At 40.7% G+C, this 19884-nt stretch overlaps 1 protein-coding gene across 2 annotated transcripts in view; it reads right to left on the bottom strand.

Annotated features, from left to right (window-relative positions):
• Positions 1 to 10362: 10362 nt before the first annotated feature.
• Positions 10363 to 19884, bottom strand: part of DTL (denticleless E3 ubiquitin protein ligase homolog) — a 38048-nt gene continuing 28526 nt past the window's right edge. For both annotated transcript variants that reach the window (XM_030872965.2, XM_060285587.1), the window contains 3 exons: positions 19168 to 19303; positions 12670 to 13502; positions 10363 to 10461 (listed from right to left, as the gene is read on the bottom strand). In XM_030872965.2, the coding sequence (XP_030728825.1) occupies positions 10363 to 10461; positions 12670 to 13502; positions 19168 to 19303 (1068 nt within the window). The remainder of the gene's footprint in view (positions 10462 to 12669; positions 13503 to 19167; positions 19304 to 19884) is intronic.

Raw genomic sequence — 19884 nt, 5'->3', positions numbered from 1 at the left:
CACCTCTGACCTCCCTCCTGAATTAAAAACTGGTGGAGTGTCCACTCAAGTTTGAGAACCACTGCGCTACACATTCTCCCTGGCCCATCTCCTCTTTAAGCTCCACTTTATTCTTTTCACACCTAATACTCCTAAAATTCTTTCCACCTCAGACTGCTCTCCGGAGCTCCAGTTCTATACATATAACCACCTATAGGGCATCTCTACTCTCCCATCAGGGCTTTACAGGGAAAATAATTTCCTCCCGTAATCCTGCCATTTCTACTGTATCCCTTTCCCCCCAGATGATACCACCATCTACCCAGTTGCCAGTGTCAGATCCTTGGATTTGATTCTTCTCTCGTTTACTCACCTAAAAAAAACACTAGTTTGCCATTTCAGGAGCATCTCTTAAATTGACACTATCCTCTAGTCTGCACTGCCATTGCTTCCTTCAGGTCCATTGCCTTTAGTGCTGGGATTACTGCAATCACCTCCTAACGGGGTCGACTGCCTGAAGCCTGGTTCCTTACCAATCTACTTCCCACACTGCTACCAGAATCATCTTTCTAAAATAAAAACCAGATCGTGTTTGTCTCCTGCCTACTCATTCAGTGGCTGTCTAGTGCCTTCCAGATAAAGTCCAAACTCCATATAGTGGCACAGTGGGGGCTTTTATGCCCCGACCCCTGCTTACCTCCACTGCCACATCTCCTGCTGTTCTTTATGTGCTCCCTGTGCTCCAGCCCTAGGGGGAAACTGGAATCATCGATACTTACAGTTCCTCCAAAGGGCACTCTTTCTCACACCCTCAAACCATTGTTCGTGCTATTGTGCTACTTCCTTTATGAGGAATGCCCTTCCTTCACTTACCATCTGGAAATTTTCTTTCTTCTCTAGGGCTCAGCTCAGAGTCAACTTCTGTGTAAAACCTTCCTTGGATGCCCAGGCTCAGTTGGATGCGCCCCACAGTCCGCACATCATGCCTTGATCAGAGACCTTATCACGTTGTGTTTTGTTCTCTTGTTGTCTGCCTGAGGAGTCTGCGAGTAGCTTGAGGACAGGTCCTGTCATCGTTTAGTGCAATGCCCGACACATAGTAGGTGTTTAGCAAATAGCTGTTTAATAGGAGAAAGACTGCTTTCTCTTTTCTTGAATCTACCCTTACTACCTATTTCCTAATCACCCCTATTTTTTCATTCCCAGCCATCTTTCATCCCTATCATGCTACTGAAATAGCTCTGGAGAACAAAGATGTGCTGGCCTTATCATAAACTTCTGAGCAGCAGTTAGCTACCCAGTTCTCAAAGAATTCTCTTCCCTGGGCTACTGAGCAGACGCTTTTTGAATTCTCTTTACATTTCAGTCTGCACTTTCACTGGTTCCCTTCCTCATGCTTTTTGCAACTGCTCTACTGGGCACTATAGCAAGCACAGGGGTTGATGGCGACGGTGGGAAATGGGCCCGGATGTGCTGATAAGCTGGCTCTCTGGGGAAAAAAAAGGCCCTGATTTGTAGCTTTTGTCTATTCCATGGTATAAATACTCTCACCAGACTGATTTCAGGCTACCAACATTTTAACAACCAGCTCACAAAATTCTTGAATATCTAATAATTGGCTTTCATGAGTATGAGCCAGCTCTAGCATACCACTGGGTATGCAGAAATGAGTAAGGCCAGTTTGACAACTAGGAGGGGATAATCTAGTGGTGGAAACAGAGAAATATTGGCTTGGCTAAAAAAGTTCGTTCGGGTGTTTCTGTAACATCTTATGGAAAAACCCAAACGAACTTTTTGGCCAACCCAATAATTCTAAGACAAATGTGATAAGCACCATTTAGTGTTTGACAAGGCACTATGGGGTTGAATGGAAGGAAGGTTTAATTAGGAAAATCTGTGAATACTTCCTATAGGAAGAGAGGGGTGTCTGAACTAGACCTTAAAAAATGAGGACTTTAAAGGCAGACATAAGGGGTTAAAAACTATTCCAGGCAGAGGAGACGCCTTGAACAAAGGCGGGATAGTACATTATTTGGAGGAATAGCTAATAGATGAGTAGGACTGGGATGCAAAGAAAGTGGGACACCAGAATGGATTCTGACACTATCTAGTTTTGTGATGTTGGTCAAACTGGTTAACTTCCCCAGGCCAGTTTCTACACCTTTAAAATAAGAATCTGATTTCTATGGCCCATTTCTGTCTTGATTTGATGACCCACCTTGGGAAGAGAAAGAAAATACAAGAGTGGGAAAGAAGGAGAAAGGAAGAAATGTATATAGCGTGGAGTTTTTAGGTGGCTAAAGGCTGCAGTGCTGGCAATGCTGCAGGATTCCCTCCCACTGTCAGTTCCCCCCGCTAACTTTTGGCTTAATCCTGGTTATGAAAACCCCGACCCCATGTTTGAGCCATTGCACTGTTAGCTGAAGGCTCAGTTCTTTTCTTTTAAACTGAATGAATATACTGAATCCTGACAGTATATGTAGAAGCAATTTAGTTCATCCTTCTGCTTTGAGGGAACAGGGGATTTTCCTTTTTCCATAGAAAGTATCAAGAAGATCCCACAGGCTCCCCTAGTAACTCATTCCCTTTGAATAACTGTTATTATTGTTATTATCCAGTCTATCTAGAATTTCTCCATCCCCACCTCTTGCCTGTCTTCTCTAGAGATCTCATCTTCATTCCTTTAAACATTGTGAATCATAAAACATACAGAAAAGTACATAAAACATAAATGCAAGGTATAATCAGAGCAGATAAGCATGTCAGCACCAAGAGCAAGAGACAGACTTGCCATAACCTAGGAAGCCCCCCATGTCTTATTTCCCAAGCACAACCCTCCAGAGGGAACCACTGTCGTGACCTAATGTAATAATTATCTTTGTTTTGCCTCTTACCATCCACATATGTATCCCTCAAATACTAGTTCAGTATCCCGTTTTTTAACACTTGATTTGAAAGGAATCATACTGTATGCTTTCCTTTGTTCTTGCTTCTTTTGTTCAACATTCTAACATTCATTCACATTGTCATGTGTAGCTAGTTCATTCTTTTATATAGTCTTCCATTATGAGTATCCCAGTTTATCCATTCTACTGTAGATGGACACTTGGGTTGTTTCCAGCCTTTGGCCAGTATAAACAATGCTGCTATGAACATCCCTGTACACATGCCCAGTGCATGTGAGTTCCCTTAGGGCACAGGGGTAGAATTGTTGGGTCATAGGCTCTGTGTATCCTCATCTTCATCCTTCATTCTCTCCCTTACATTCGTGGGCAAGCTTTATTCCACTTTTTCTTTCCTAAAGAATTTTAACTTCTGTGCCTTTGTTCCTGTTTTTCTAGCTTTTGATCCTGTTTGTCAGTCTTCTTGTGTTCTTATAACGTTATCAGTATTGGTTCAAGCTTCTCGACCTGTATATCACCTTCCTCCTGTAGTTAAGAATGGTTTCCTCTCCCAAAGAGTAATTTTTTTATTACTCAAGTAGGAAATGTCTTTGGAGTATTTTGAGAGTTCTCTTTCAAATGTGCACAAAATGAAAAGCATATATATATGTGTATATATATGTGTGTGTATATATATATATATATATTTTTTTTTTTTGCGGTATGTGGGCCTCTCACTGTTGTGGCCTCTCCCGTTGTGGAGCACAGGCTCCGGACGCGCAGGCTCAGCGGCCATGGCTCACGGGCCCAGCCGCTCCGCGGCATGTGGGATCTTCCCAGACCGGGGCATGAACCCGTGTCCCCTGCATCGGCAGGCGGACTCTCAGCCACTGCGCCACCAGGGAAGCCCAGGAAGCATATATTTGATTAATAGAGGGCCAGGGACAGCCTTCTTTCTGTGAGTTATTATAGTATGGGAATTAGTACTGTGGGCTTTTGAGTCAGACCGATCTACAAGCTGCCACTTGTTGGCTATGTGTCCTTGGGCAAGCTACTGAACTTTCATGCTTTAGTTTCTGTCTAAATGTGGATCTGTCAAAATGTAGATAACAATTATAGTCACTTATTGGGTTATTGTGTGTATTACATGAAAGAATCTATAAGTTTGATTAAAAGAGGTTTATAAACTTGGTCATAAGATAGGAAGAAGTGAGGAAAGACAGGAATTCAGAATGCCTTCAGGATGTGTATAGTGAGGGTACATACTATGAGTTTGTACCACCCTCTGTGGGGTGGCTTGCTAGGGGAGGCATGTGACAGGCTGCCTGTGGCCACAGAACAGAGTGAAGTGAATAGGCCATTTGGGAATCCAACTCACAACCCTGGCTTCATTTACTGTTCAGCTGGCCAAAATACCATGCAAAAGTGAATGGGATTAGAAATGCTGTCAAAGTAAACAGGAAGGCATGAGGACACCACAGGATAACTCGAGTTAACAAGCTGCTCTAAACAGCATCCTCTCTTTGTGCAATTTATTGTACAGGAGAGTTGGCTGGAATAGAAACCATTCTTAATCATCAAAAAACCACATTCTAATTTTCCTGGCTCTGCAGGCATTCCATGTATAATTCCAGACTTTTGTTGCTTACATGTCTTAGTTTTAGGAGGTAGTTTTCCAAAACCAGATACTTAATTATAGCTGCAACACTTAAAAGCCAATACCTCATTACCTAACTAGGAAGCTGAGAAATGTTTATCATTTCTCTTCCCCACTCAAAGGTTATTAATATTCATTTTGACTTGTCTGCTAGTCAACCTCTTTGTGAAGACATTGAGTTTTGGACTTGGAATCGTACTCCCACATAAAGCTAGAAAAATCTAATAAGGCTTTTATGGAAGTAGCATTTCCAACTTGACACTAACTGTTGGACCAAATATTGACCCATTACTGGGGCAACAATGCCTACTGGATTTTAACTTTTCAGTTCCTATACCGCTATTATTTCAGTTACACTTCATAAATCCTATTATGCTTCTTTTCAAATAATTCTTGGAAAATCATGTTTGAGTGTACTGTAGGTGATGGGGAAAAGGTGGAAGAGAAATTAAAAAGAGGAAAAGACTGGTGCTGAATGATTATCGAGTGACGTATGACAGTATGTGCTAACTTCGTATCAGCATAGCAAGGCCAGATGGTTTATTTATAGTTTGTTATTTCAATAACATACGTTATCTGGTAATATAATAGGGAAGGGCCCACTTGTATAATTACTTTTAAACTCTGGATTTAAAAGTAAGGCTGTTAACAGAAAGAAAAAAAAAAATCAGCCCTTTACATCTTCACCTGAATTGATAACTGGCACAAACTGATGAAGGGGTCCAACATGGAGGACTGTTCGGAGAGGAAGGTGCCAACTCCTAATAAGAGAATGCTACATTCTATAAGTTCTCGTAATTGGAAATCACGGTCTTGAACAGCAGCAGTGGCAACACAGATGCCAACTGAAACCTCAATGTTGGGTTTGTCCACCAAAATGTCAAACCTTCATGGCTGGTATTTTGGCACTGATGAAATAAAGGCACTAAGTATTATTGGCATTGAAAAAGAGCTCAGGGAAGAATCTCACTGAAGTGAGGGAAAAGAATCTAGAGACTTACACAGTACTCCTCAACCAAATGTTTGACTCTAAGTTTCTTACAAAATCAGAGCTACTAATACAGCAGCATAGCCTGTTTTGAGCTTTACCTCTTATTTGCCTACTCGCTGGCCAGGGAACACAATAGCCCAACAAATGATCAAGACTTGGCTCTAAATGTCCCCCAGCAGCAGCTTCCTCCCTAAAGGTGAACACATCTTAAACAATGTAGCACAGCTGGGGGCAGCGGTCAGGAAATGGGAGGGTGGGCTTTGTGTGAGCAAAGTCTTTGGCTTACTTGAGAGTCCAGGGAGGGTGGGCTTTGTGTGAGCAACATCTTTGGCTTACTTGAGAGTCCAGGATATAGATTTGCAAACCACAGCCTCTTTAAACAGTGGCTGAGGCTATATATGAAATAACCTCTGTAATTTTCATGTACACCTGGTGAGAAAGAGTCATGAATCTCAAACACCTGGGGAAATAGAGATTTTTTTTCCCAGAGGCCCATTTGCTCCTTTTGAAAAGTGCTAAGACTGGAGGCCCAGGCGAAGCTTCCCAGGTGATTCTGATTTAGTTCCCCTAACTGAGGATCACAACTGTAGTGGAACAGGAATGTCAGAAGAACTGGTTACTTAAACCTTTATGTCCATTTATCAAATATGGTTAACAACCCCTGCCCTCCCTACCTTATGAGAATAATAGCTAACAGTAATTGTTCAATAAATGTAAGCTATTACGTGCTATTAGGCACTGTCCTAAGAACTGTACATGTAATAACCACACATCTCATGGAAACTGATTCACAGAGAGGTTAAGGAACTTGCCAAAGGTCATACAGCTAGGGCTGGAATTCAAAGCTATGCAGTCTAGAGATGTTTTTAACTGTTATCTACAGTGTTATAAAGAATATATGAAACATGCATGAGGAAAGCATCTTACTTTGAAAAGTTAAAGGTGCTTTAAGTGGCAGTTGAATGAAGTTCCTGGAGGGAAGAGTCTGCATCTAGCCAGCACTTGCTACATCGTAGCTGCTCACAACTTCATTCAAAGGACGTGAAAATCCGATCTTTGCCTGTTTCCCTCAAATGCTGACTTTAGCCTATTGAAGCGCCACAGATAAAGTGACTCCTTTGACTACTGAAAATAAAGGGAGGAACTCTGCAGACCAGGTGCTTCACACAGGGCTTGGCAGGAGTGAATAAATAAGTGTTGGCTGAATTGAACATCTTCCAGGTGATGGATGTGTTGGCTGAACTGAATGTCTTCCAATCAAAGGCATTTAAAATGTGCTATTCATATTCTACAAAATAGCTTGAATTATTTAGAATGTCAAAACGGGAAAGGGCAAGTGGCAAGTTAAGGAAATTAAAGAGAAATAGGGTATAAATGGAATATTAAACCTTTGAAATTCAAAATTAAGAACCTGGTTATATATCCTTGAAGTCCTCTTTCCTGGCTTAGCAGGGAAGTGGGAGGGATGAGCTTCAGGGATGGAATAAGCCTATGCTTTAATACTGTAACACCTCTCATTTGTGTTGTACATACTTGCTGTAGGCATACTGATCCAAACAAGCTGCCTAATGTTTTTTTTAAAGGCTGACTTGACTTTACATAATTCTATAACAACCCTTACACTTTTTAGCATGTGCTCAAACGTAGCTCAGAAATAAAACAGGTTTTTCTACCCCTTTAGATGACAAAGTGAGTCCCTTATAGCAAGCTGGGCTTGTATTCCTGGCATTGGATCTAATGAAGTATTTGACTCACTTCACATCCAACAAAATGTTGTTTGGCTTGCTTATAACGTGCAAACAATCTCTAAAGAGCACATGCACAATGCAGGTTTTTCCACAATTCCTAGGAATCTGATGCGTAACCGGTTAATCCGTGATGTGGCATGATCCGAACCGACGGCAGGCAAAGGATCTCCTATGGAGACCTGTGTGGGAAGCGGTGTGATGCTCAACGGGGCCAGCATTCAGCCCTGTATATAATTACAAAGCAGACACCTGTGCTGAACTGCCACAAGGAGGACAAGAACTCAGGTTCTCTAGTACGACATCCTCATTCAGTTTCTCTTCTGATGCACCTCTGTAAAATGTTGCCCACACCACCTAGCTGTGGAACGGATTCTCTCTGTGAGACTGCTTGTCCTTTGCTTTAAGAGCAGTGTGAGAGGAAGTCCTGTCCCTTTTGGAACTAGGAAAAGCAGAAGAACAGACCTAAGAGCAGCAGTGTGTCGGCTACAACAGGCTCTCAAAAAGCATATGTTAAACTGCTGTGACCTATACAAGATCATTGCCACTGGCTAATTTCAAGGTGAGGGTTAAAGCAACTCACACATACACACACACACACTTAAAAAGAAAAAAGTAATGTCTAGACATGCATATTGCACAATTGAGGTTTTAAAAAATGCCTCCTACACAGGGTGTCCCAAAAATCTTAAAGTTTTAAGTTATTAAGGCTGGGGATAGGGATGGTGGGCTGAACCTGCCTTCTGCCACCCCAACGGGGTAAGCTACACATGATTCTGATTTATCACCAACTGAAAGCGCAGCCTAGATTAAGAGACATTTTAAAGGACTAATTAGTCAACCCTTGCAAAAGTAAATTTAAGGGCCTGTGTTGAAACAGCCAAACGGAAACTCTAATACAGCTTTGTAGCAAAAGTGCTTGGAGTGTATTCAAATAGAAAACTTTGGGCTGGAAATACTTGTTTCTAAAAAGAATTACACCACCCCACCCTCCTTTATCAAGTAATCCAAGCCACCTTAAACACTCAAGGTCTGATCAAGCAAGACGTATTTTATGAAAACCTCTTTCAGCCTGAACTAGATCATGTCCTTGGGAATAAACAAATTTTATTCAATGAGCAAGTAGAAGGGATTCTTGATTACTGCTATAGTTCTTTTGTGTAGACAGACTGCTTCTAGGTTAATGCAAAAGCTCAGAAAAGAACATCAGATAAGGTAAAAGGCTTTATTATTCAGGAGCAGCTCAAAGTCTGACACTGACACAAGCAGGGATAATTATTATCTCATTACATTTGAACTTTGGCACCCATTTGAAGTACTAGTTTTCCAAGTGGGAATGTTACACTCAGTAGACTCTCAGCACAGTTTCTGACAGTCACATTTATCCCCAATTTTACTCAGCAGAAACTGTCAGATGAGCAGGGATACAAAGAAGAAAACCACCTACTTTAGTTCTCTTTTTCATGGATCCTTTTCCCCACTGGCTTTCAAATCAAGAAAGATAGATTGCATTATTGGCAGGTATTGGTCATAAATAACACCTTCCCACAAACACACAAAAATCAAACATCAAATATAAGTAGAGTTCTTAAATATTCAGTTAATGCTACGGCATACTTTGTTTCGAAAATAGCATTTCTGTGGCTTTCCTTTATTTACCTTTCTCCTTGGATAAAACCAGGAGAACCCATGCTTAACTGACCCATGCAGTTTCTTGTTGTTACACCTTCATTTATAAGAATCAAAGGAATTAAAGAGTTATCATTAAGAATAGATTTTAAAATGATGACAAAAGTATGAATAAAGTCTACACAGTCCTCAGGGATGTGGATAAAATGAATCAAGTTTCATGACTGGAAGAGGACTCCCTTCCAAGGACATAGTACATAGAAGTACACGGAGCTTGTTTCTATAAGGTTACAAAGGGCTAAAATATAAAACAATGGTTCATTTGAAGCTGATTGATACGTAACTGTTAAGGTAAGGGATACTCAAGATATTTTGCACACTATTAACTGAGAGTCAGTCTGTACACTCTCTCTATTAAATACCTAGAGAAAATTCTATGATGTTTGGCTCAGGGCTCTACTAGAAGATCATTGCTTTTTCGTATATAAAGAGAATCCAAAAAATCAAGTTAAAGTCAAGATTTACTCTTTAGGTTCTGGATTTTCAGTTAAGAACTACCTACTTTTATAAAAATATCAATAAAAAATCATTACTTTTTCTTAAAATCTGATGACTTCTTTTTTAAAAAAGTAGCAGCCCCTAGAGAACTGAAGACTGAATTCAAACTCCAGCTTCAGTGACTACTGATTCTATAAACATCTTCCTCCAGTAAATGGCAAAAACTATAACCTTTTCTAGAACGTGATGTTGGGTTGGAAACATAGTAGATTGCTTGGTAAAAATATGAGAACCTTAGATCTCATGTGGGAGATATATACGGGGGAAAAAAAGACAAACATTTCTAGTGTTCTCCAAGTTTCTCCAACGAGCTGATATTTATCACTGCTTTTAAAATAAAGATGATTTTAACTTGAGATTGTATTTTAACACTGAATCAATATAAATTTGCTTATCTAAACATCACATTTTACCACATACTTAAAAAAACCCACAAAAATGTAGTGAAAAGATTATATATATTTTATATGAAACTGTATTTGTTGGAAGCAGCAGAGACCCAGGGTCCTCTTCAGCAGCTGACCTTCACAGACAGGCCTCCTGCTGTGGCCTGCAGATACTTTCCACTGTGCCCAGAAAGTTTCAGAGTAAAAGAGACAACACTTGTTTTTTTGCCTCTATGACATGGGATATCATTATTGTAGGGAGGATGCATAATTTAAAATGTAAAGACTACTCATTCAAAATGTTACACAGTGACAAACTTACTTTATGAAATTTAAACACAGCATTCATTCCGAGGAAGCTGCACGGTACACCATGGCAGTAGAACCAGGCTAGGTAAATTTCGGAGTTGAAAGGATTTTCTCTAAAAAGGAAAAAACGGTAGCTTTCTTAAAACCAGAGTTACAGAGTCACTCTGTTGAATTTTTTATCTTGTTTTAATGGGTCAAAGTTCAGTTAACTCACTCAGATGAGAATCTATAATTCTGTTGACTGTTCTGGACTACAGTAGCCATCTTGGGACTTTCTATGGAAATATGTACAGATTTTCCGCATGGAGCTGGGAGTAATGGTGACCTAGAAGAAGAAAGTTTAGATTCTAAAGATTTTCTAAGACAAAGTTCAGCTGTTACCTCAGCAAGTTATCACTAAGGGTATTTTAAGTTAGAATGCCTAGAAATTTGCTTATTTAGTCAGATAGATTTCAGTCTCAAATACTTTGATGGCAATGTCTCTTTTGGTTGATTTGTACTAAATACAGAAAAATTTAAGGCAGCATGCAAGGAAGGAGGAAACAGATTTTTCATGTGAACAGAAAATATTGCCAGTTAAGCCTCGTAATAGGAACCAAAGAGGTTACAATTACCATCCTCTTTGAAATACGTGAGTAAATCACCCTCCCAAATTTACAAACGAGATAGGTATTCAAATGGCAGATACTACCCTTTTCTGAAGTCTACATTATCAACATGTACATAAAGAAAAAAATTATTTTAAAGAAACTTAAGCTTCAAAGATTGAAATTATAAAGCCAGAAATATCTTGGACCAGCACACTATTTTTTACAGCCTTTAAGGTGTACACATTCATGAAAACAATTTTTTATTGAAATTGCTTTTCTGCTAACACATAGCTTGGACTAGCTCCCTGAAATAAAATTCCTATGATAATAGGAATTTTAGCTAGGGGCAAAGATCACCTACAGGGATAATTTTGAGAGAAAAAAGGAAAGACTACTTATAGTTTTTTTTTTTTTTAATATTCTGTAGCAGGTCTTGGAATTTGTGTTTGAAGTAATCTTTAAAATATTTCTACCGCCACCATACGATGATAAAGCAATAAGACAACTCATCTGCAAGCCAAGAAATGGACCCTCACCAGGATGAGAATAGCACCTTGATCTTGGACTTCCCAGCTTCCAGAACTGTGAGAAATAAATGTCTGTTGTTTAAGCCAAAAAAAAAAAAAAAACTTCTAGTTTATCTTTCCTAAAATTATGGGATAGGCTTCATGACAGTAGGAGGGGGATATGAACACTTATTAAACTAGAACTGGCCTAAGGTTATCTAGCTTCTGCCCTTTAAATGGGCAGATGTTACTGATCATGACTCCTAAATTGGGTTTCAATCGTTCTTCCACCTTCTCCCTAACACAGACAAAGAGCTACTATGAACTACAGGAGAAAATTCCTTAACCCAACTCCATCCTTAACTTGCAAACTGAGTAGCAGAAGCTTTCTATTCCCTTTGAGTGGTACCCATAGCTCACCCAATGCTCACAGCTACTTCTGCCTCCACCATGAGTCACTTGGTTTTCAAGGTTCACAAAGCTATTTCTGCCAGCAATATCTGTTTTTGAAATTATCTAAGTTAAATAAAAAGATAAGTAAAGTTAAACTGAATGTTTAAAAAAAGGCAGATACAGGTGAGTTGCCAAAAATACCGGTGTGAGCAAGATGATCGTAAAAGACTGGGGAAAAATCATAAAAATCTAGGATTCTTCACTTAAATTGCTTTGTAAGTATCTTAATTTTGCTTTATTTTAAATAATTATAAGCTGTAATTACATATTGAAAATCTATTTATGGATGTTGGCAACTTGTCCATGAATTACAGCTTTGTCTATAAAAAGGGGAGAGAATCTATAAAAAGAGGCTGCAGGGGCTGGGGGGTAGGGAAGGGAATAATGTCAAACAAAGGAGAGGGAAGATATTTTTGAATTGACATCCTGGAGGATGAAGAAGGCTTTGATGAATCAGGCAATGGGGCTGAGGGGTATGGACCTTGACAGATGGGATTTTTTTTTTTGGCGGTACACGGGCCTCTCACTGTTGTGGCCTCTCCTGTTGCGGAGCACAGGCTCCGGACGTGCAGGCTCAGCGGCCATGGCTCACGGGCCTAGTTGCTCCGCGGCATGTGGGATCCTCCCAGACCGGGGCACGAACCCATGTCCCCTGCATCGGCAGGCAGACTCTCAACCACTGCGCCACCAGGGAAGCCCGACAGATGGGATTTTAATGGAAGTAAATAGGGTTGCCAGATAAAATACAGGACACACCCAGCTACATTTGAATTTCAAGCAACAAATAACTTTTAGTATGAAAAACTTTTAGTATAAATATGTCCCACGAATATTTGTCCTGCATTTTTATGTGCTAAATCTGGCAATCCTAGGAATAAATAGATTTACTTTAAAAAAAAAAAAAAAAAAATTCTGACTTTTGAGAAGAGATCTGTGCCTGCCCTGGCCAGTTGGGAAATGCATCTTCTACCACTGCCAACTTACCGGGCCTGGAGAAGTCTTTCCACTCTGCCTCCTAGGGTTGGGGGTCTGGGATGATGGACTTCGTGGAGACGAATTCTCAGCCTTCCGTTTGGCTGCCATGGCCAATAACCAGTTTTTATTCTCTGGGGAGCTATTCTCTTTGCCTACCACTTCAGAGCCTTCTCCACAAGATCCCAAAGGAAGAGGTAGCGTTCCACAGCCTTCTGAAGCATAAGGACTGGCAGGAGAAGGAGGCTCTGTGACACTCATACTAGTCCCTTCAATCTTGCTTGGTTTGGTAGGACCTAGAGAGTCCTTACCAAGGTCTTCCTGGTTACCAGCAAGGCAGCACAGATCCAAATGAAGCTTTTCAACTGGGTCATCAAGCTCAGTCACACAGTTGCAACTCTTTACACACTTTTGTTTCACATTCTCCAGACAACTTGAGTCTAGCCTCCTCTTTACTCTATTTCTAGACTCAGAGCAAGCCACTGCTTGGGATGATTTCAGGCTCACAGGTATAAGGGCTTTTCTTGGAGACATGATCTTGGTCTCAGAAGCAGGTGGAGTCATGGGTGGTGATAAGGAAGGTGTCCGGGTCATCCAGTTCCTAATGGACATCTTGAAAGATGAGGGTGGCTTGGGAGAGACAGAGGACACGGAGCCTCTTCTGCTGATGGGAGATCGGGTCTTCGCAGGAGGGGTTTTAAGAGAGAATGTGGCAGTATTTGAAGGAAGAGGGAGGTCTCCAGCACAGCTTGGAGCACAAGCTGCTGATGATGGGGAGGAAATGCATGGACTGCTCTTTACTCTGGGGGCTTTGGCAGGAGTACTCTGGCTACTTGTCACTGTTACTGAAAAAGAAAAGAGGGTCACAAAAATCAGAAGTGAAAGCCATAGAATACCCCCAAGTTCTCATCAAGGAAAATTATAGCTAACTTAATCATCCAGGGGTTGATTTCCCAGTGAGCAGATCACATAAGTCATTTGATTCTTACTGGACCCTTTTAGCATTTTCCTTCCCTTTTCCTAACTGCCAGCCCCCCAAACACCCTGCTGTAAAACACATACTTGTAAAAATCTAGAAATTACAGAAAAATTTAACAGCATCCAAGTGAACCACTTTTAATGTTTTTTCTATACTTGTGCATGTGATATAATACATCTCTTTTTTCTACACAAAAATGGGACTATGATGTACCAAATATTTAGTAACCTGCTTCATAACATATCATGAACATTTCCCACATTAATACAAATTTATATCACTTTTAACAGCTACAAAGTATCCTAAGGTAACAGTAAGACATTAGGGTTGTTAATGATATTTTGTTTTCATAAGTAAAGTTGCGATTAGCATTCCTGTGTATACTTCTGAGCACAGGGCAGAGAGGCACCGCACACTAAGGAGCATACAGGCCTACAATCTGACACAATCACTATGTGACTTGGTACAACCATTCACCTCTGCCTCGGTTTCCACATCTATTAAATGGAGATAGTTTTTAATCTCCATAAGAAGTAATTCCATCAATTACTTGTTATCAGGCCTCATGTGGCTTTCCACCTTAATTTACAATTTATGATTTTCCACAAGCCAAAGAATGTCAAAGAACGTTTCAGAAACTCAATGCACGCTCTCTGTAAAGCAAATCAAATAGTGGATAGAACTCTTCTCTATGTGTCCTGTCCCTTGTTTACAGGCAATGACAAATACTTCAGGCAAATTCTTATAAACTGGGACTTCCCTGGTGGCGCAGTGGTTAAGAATCCGCCTGCCAATGCAGGGGACACGGGTTCAAGCCCTGGTCCGGGAAGATCCCACATTCTGTGGAGCAACTAAGCCCTTACACCACAACTACTGAGCCTGAGCTCTAGTGCCTGCGAGCCACAACTACTGAGCCCACGTGCCACAACTACTGAGCCTGCACTCTAGAGTCTGTGAGCCACAACTACTGAGCCCGCATGCCACAACTACTGAAGCCCTTGCGCCTAGAGCCAGTGCTCTGCAAAGAAGAACAGCCCCCACTCGCCGCAACTAGAGAAAGCCTCGGCGCAGCAACAAAGACCCAACACAGCCAAAAATAAATTAAAAAGAAAGTTATAAAAAAAAAGACTACAGCAAGCACTTGAGATAGAACAGGTAAGGTTTCCTTCTCTTTAAGATAATCATTTTTGTCACTTAGTAATACTTGACCAGAGGTTCTCAATCTGGCTGCATAGCGGACTTAATGTGGAGCTTTATAATAATACAGGTACTTGGCCCCTACCCCAGGCCTACTGAACAATTTCTGGAGACAAACTTTTAAAAAGTTCCACAAGTGGCTATGATGCACAGACAAGGCAGAGAACCATTTGCCCTGACGGTGCTATGAAATCTCTGGCTGAAACAGTGAAAGAATAGTAAACAACAGAGCAGGTGCTGACTGCGAAAAGTAGGACAAGGTAAAAGGGGCCGTGCCTTGGGATTTAAAGCTTTCTAGTTACTAGGTTAAAAGGGCCAGAAGAGAAGACAGGCAGTCCAGGACAGCAGTGAAGGATTGGGGTGGCAATTAGAGGCTTGGGAAAACATAGGAACATAATTCTCAAAACGGCAGTGTGATTAGCAGCAGCCAATCCATTGCTGCAAGTTGGCTTACAGGGCCGAATGGCCAGTGCACCAGCCTTTGGCCCTTGCGTCAGGTTGCTGCTCTGTAGTGCTCTTCAGAGTTAACTCTAGCATCACCCAGAGACAGAGAAATCTAGGTCTAGCTCCTGGTCCAGGCTTAGTTTGAACTTCGCTTTGCTGTGCTGGGTTAAAGGAGGCAATACTGCAAGGTGCTTCCAAGCATGAGCTTTAGAATCAGACTGCAAGGGTCTGAACTCTGATTCTACTATAACTTCACAGCTGTGTGATCTTAGGCAAGCCTACGTTCCTTGAGTTTCAGTTTCGGTTGTTTGGGGAATTAAACGAGATAATCCAACTAGGTCCTTAGAACAACTGTATTAATATTCAATAATGGCTAAATGTTATTAGTATGGTACAAATTTGGTCAACGTATGCAACTTTTTTGTGACTTGACCTCCAAAACTAAGAATAATTAATGACACACTAAAAACACCTAGTTAGGGACTTCCCTGGTGGTCTAGTGATTAAGATTTCGCTTTCCATCGCGGGGGGTACAGGTTCGATCCCTGTTCGGGGAGCTAAGATCCCACATGCCTTGTGGCCAAAAAACCAAAAAACATAAAACAGAAGCAAAACTGTGACAAATTCAATAAAGACTTTAAAAATGGTCCACATCAAAAAAATCTTAAAACAACAAAAACACCTAGTTAAAAGAAACATAATTTTCATCAAAAATGTTAAAATGTTTATAGTCATTAACACAGAAATTCCACCTCTGGGAATCTATTTTAATGGGAGATGGGGACCCTAAATTCAGAAAAAAATTTTTTCCCACAAAACATTGGAAATAAAATGTCCAACTACAATAGAATAGCTAGGTAAACTATGGAACATTTACCCAGGGGATGATTCAAAATGTTTTGCTAAAAAGATAACACGGAAAGTGCTTAGAATATCATGTTCAGTGAAAAAAATCCTCAAGAAATCCAAATATATCTGTAGTTTAACTATGACTGTTAACAAGAAAATCTCTATGGATAAGGGAGTAAAATCTCAAAAAATAACTCTAAACGTTAACTGAAATTTTGTATGAGTGGTGGCAATGCTGATGGCTTTTTCCTCATATAATTCATTTTTGTTTTTCAAAATTAGGGAGCAAAAAATACATATAAAGACAAGGCAGCAGAGGGACTTCCCTGGTGGCGCAGTGGTTAAGAATCCACCTGCCAAGGCAGGGTAGACAGGTTCGAGCCCTGGTCCGGGAAGATGCCGCGGAGCAACTAAGCCCGTGCGCCACAACTACTGAGCCTGTGCTCTAGAGCCTGTGAGCCACAACTACTGAGCCTGCATGCCCCAACTACTGAAGCCCGGGTGCCTAGAGCCCGTGAGCCTAGAGCTCGTGCTCCGTAACAAGAGAAGCCACCGCAATGAGAAGCCCACGCACCACAACGAAGAGTAGCCCCAGCTCACCACAACTAGAGAAAGCCCACGCGCAACAACAAAGACCCAACACAGCCAAAAATAAATAAAACATTAAATTACTGAAAAAAATTTAAAAAAACCAAACAAACCATATGACTGGTTAAAACCAACTTTCCACCTACAGTGTACCTGTACCTGTGCAGCAGATGCACAACCATGCTGACTGCTCACTTTCAATGAGTGAGTGCCAGCCTTAGGTTGACTCTTATGCTCAACATCATATTTCCCTGGTCCATTTACTCTTCTATTCTCTATATGACTATTCCAGACTTTCTTTTCTCTCCTCAAATCTCTATCACTTCCACCCCTCATCCTTATTCTCAGTTGATGATCCTCATTCCTACCTAAGAAAATAGAAGCTGTCAGAACAGTTGGAAACTTCCACAAGTTCTGACCATCCCATTTATCCACCTACCTTCACTGTGCCTATATTTCTGCCTTCTGGTTACTATGGATGAACTATCTACACCCTTGACAAAGGACTACTCTTCAACATGTATATTAGATATCATCCCCTCACTCGAGGACACTGTCCAGCAAACTTCCCTGCATCGATTTTCCCCTTCACTATAGGATCCTTTCAGTCACATACAAAATGCTATATTCTCATTAAAAACAAAACAAGGGGCTTCCCTGGTGGCACAGTGGTTGAGAGTCCACCTGCCGATGCAGGGGACGTGGGTTCGTGCCCCGGTCCGGGAAGATACCACATGCCACAGAGCGGCTGGGCCCGTGAGCCATGGCTGCTGAGCCTGTGCGTCCGGAGCCTGTGCTCCGCAACGGGAGAGGCCACAACAGTGAGAGGCCCGCGTACCACAAAAAACAAAACAAAACAAAACAAAAAAACAAAACAAAACCAAAACAAACTTCAACACAGCTTCCTCCTTCAGCTACCACTTCATCTCTCTTCTTTCCTTTCTAGGAAGACTTCTTGAAAGAGCCTTCTCTTCTCCCATCCTCCTGAACAACACTAATCAGGCCACCAACACACCACCAAAAACTGCTCTCACTAAGGTTGCCTGCACTGCCAAACCTAAAGGTCAGTTTTTAGCCTTCATCTTACATTGCATGCCAAAAACATCTGATCTTTCTTAGTTTACACAATACTCTTGGTTTTTCTCTTACTTCTCAGGTTGTACCTGCTCCTTCACCTCTCCAATTTCTAAATATTAGGATGTTCCAAGGCTCAGACCCCAGACCTATTCTCTTTTCCATCTATAGCTACCTTTTACCAATATGATGATGAATCCCAAATTTACAACTCCAGCCCTAAATTGCAGAATTAAACATCTAACTGCCTCGCTGACATCCCCACTTAGATGTCTAACAATATCAAACAACATATCCAGCTGTTCCCTCCCCCAAACCTGTTCCTCCTGCAGTGATTCCTATATACGTTAACGGCAACTCCACCCTTCTAGCTTCTCAAGCCATAAATTCTGAAGTTATCCTTGATAACTCTCCCTTACGTCCCACAGCACATTCTATTGGCTCCATCATATCCAGATTTTGAAGACTTTTTGTCCCACCATTTGCTACCTCTTTGGTCTAAGTCAGCATCATTGCTTCCTGCGTTATTTCAATGAGCTTTTAAATTAGCTTGCAGCTTTTACCCTGATCCCCTTAAAATTTGTTTTCAACACAGAAGTTAGAATGATCAAATTAAGAAAAGTCAGATCATACACTTCTCTATTCAAAACCCTCCAACAGCTTTCTGTCTGTCAGAATAAAAGCCAAAATCATACAAGAACCTTATTTTCCACTACTATTCCCCTCTTCTCTTTTGCCCGCTTTAGCCACAGGGACTACAGCTACATTAGCCTCTTTGAGGAACACAAAATATGCCAGGCCTGCTCCTGCTTCAGGGCCTTTGCATTTGCTGTTTTGTCTGCCTAGAACATTCTCTAAAATATCCATATGGCTTACTACTTCATTACTTCAATTTTTTTACTCAGATACCATCTTTTCATTGAGGTCTCCCTGGGTACCTAATTTAAAATTTTAACAGCATGCTTTGCTATTCTCTCATTCCTTCTTTCCTTTTTCCCTAACCACATATTGTTATCTGACAAATTTTACTTCTTTAACTTGTTTGCCAACTCTCACACTAATATGTAAGCTTCATTTACATCTTTGGGATTTTGAATCTTTTGTTTATTGTAGAATCCCCAGGAACTTAGAACAGTGCCTAGAACATAGTAGATGTTCAACAAATACTTAAAAAATAAATCTACTGGTGTATTCCAGTGCCTTGTGTAGATGATAAACATAGTAGTGTTCAGAAAACATATATTAAAAAGAATGTCAATGAGACGGTGCTTTCCTCTGAAAACATACCAAAATAAGATCAAATCTAGCTCACCATCTGTACTACAGAACTAAATCAATCAAACCATTAAAAAACTTAGAAAAATGCACGGGATCCTTACCTAGGTCGGCTCTCGCCTCTCTCTTCTTCTGAGAGGCCCAGCCCACTATGGAGAGTTTATCTCCTCCTGATTTCTCTTCTAAGTCTCTATTCAAGCGCCAGACTTTCAGTGTATTGTCATCAGAGCAGGTAGCAATCTACAGAGAACCAGGAAGGGAGTTAATAAGTTTCAATCAAAGATTCACAACAAAGTGAAAAACAGGTATGTCTTAAGGGCTGATGATTAGAGAATTATTCTGCCTGATGTAACAGGATATAGAAAATGTTATCTGAAAGGTCAGATACTTTCATTCCTTACTTTCAGGAATCATTCCAGATTTCCAAAGAAGTGAATCCTTTAGTTTCTTTTTTATATACATTCTGCTGGTATGACTTTTGTGACCAGTCATTTCTTAGCTACCTAAAGCTCTACTATAAAACCAGGTTCATTTCATTTTATTCTCAAGAAGTTGGGCAAGTCATTATCTTTATCACCTTCTGTGTAACTACAAAACATGTAATTAAATTAAGATGCCATTTCTACTCTTTCTCTTAAAAGATCAGTCAGTGTATGTCACTGACATTTAATTTGTATGACTTTCCTCTGACTTCCTCAAGTTCTGGCTTATTGTTAAAGTAATGGGATTATTCCCAAGATCTGATTTAGTCCATGACTCTAGTATGCTGTGGCAAGTAGAATGAAACCTTTCCCTAAGATTCTTTTTCAGATAGGTAAAGG

Source organism: Globicephala melas, chromosome 1 (assembly GCF_963455315.2).
Source record: "Globicephala melas chromosome 1, mGloMel1.2, whole genome shotgun sequence".
NCBI lineage: Eukaryota > Metazoa > Chordata > Mammalia > Artiodactyla > Delphinidae > Globicephala > Globicephala melas.
Note: the sequence above shows the minus strand (reverse complement) of the source record. Positions and strands in the feature narration are given on the sequence as shown.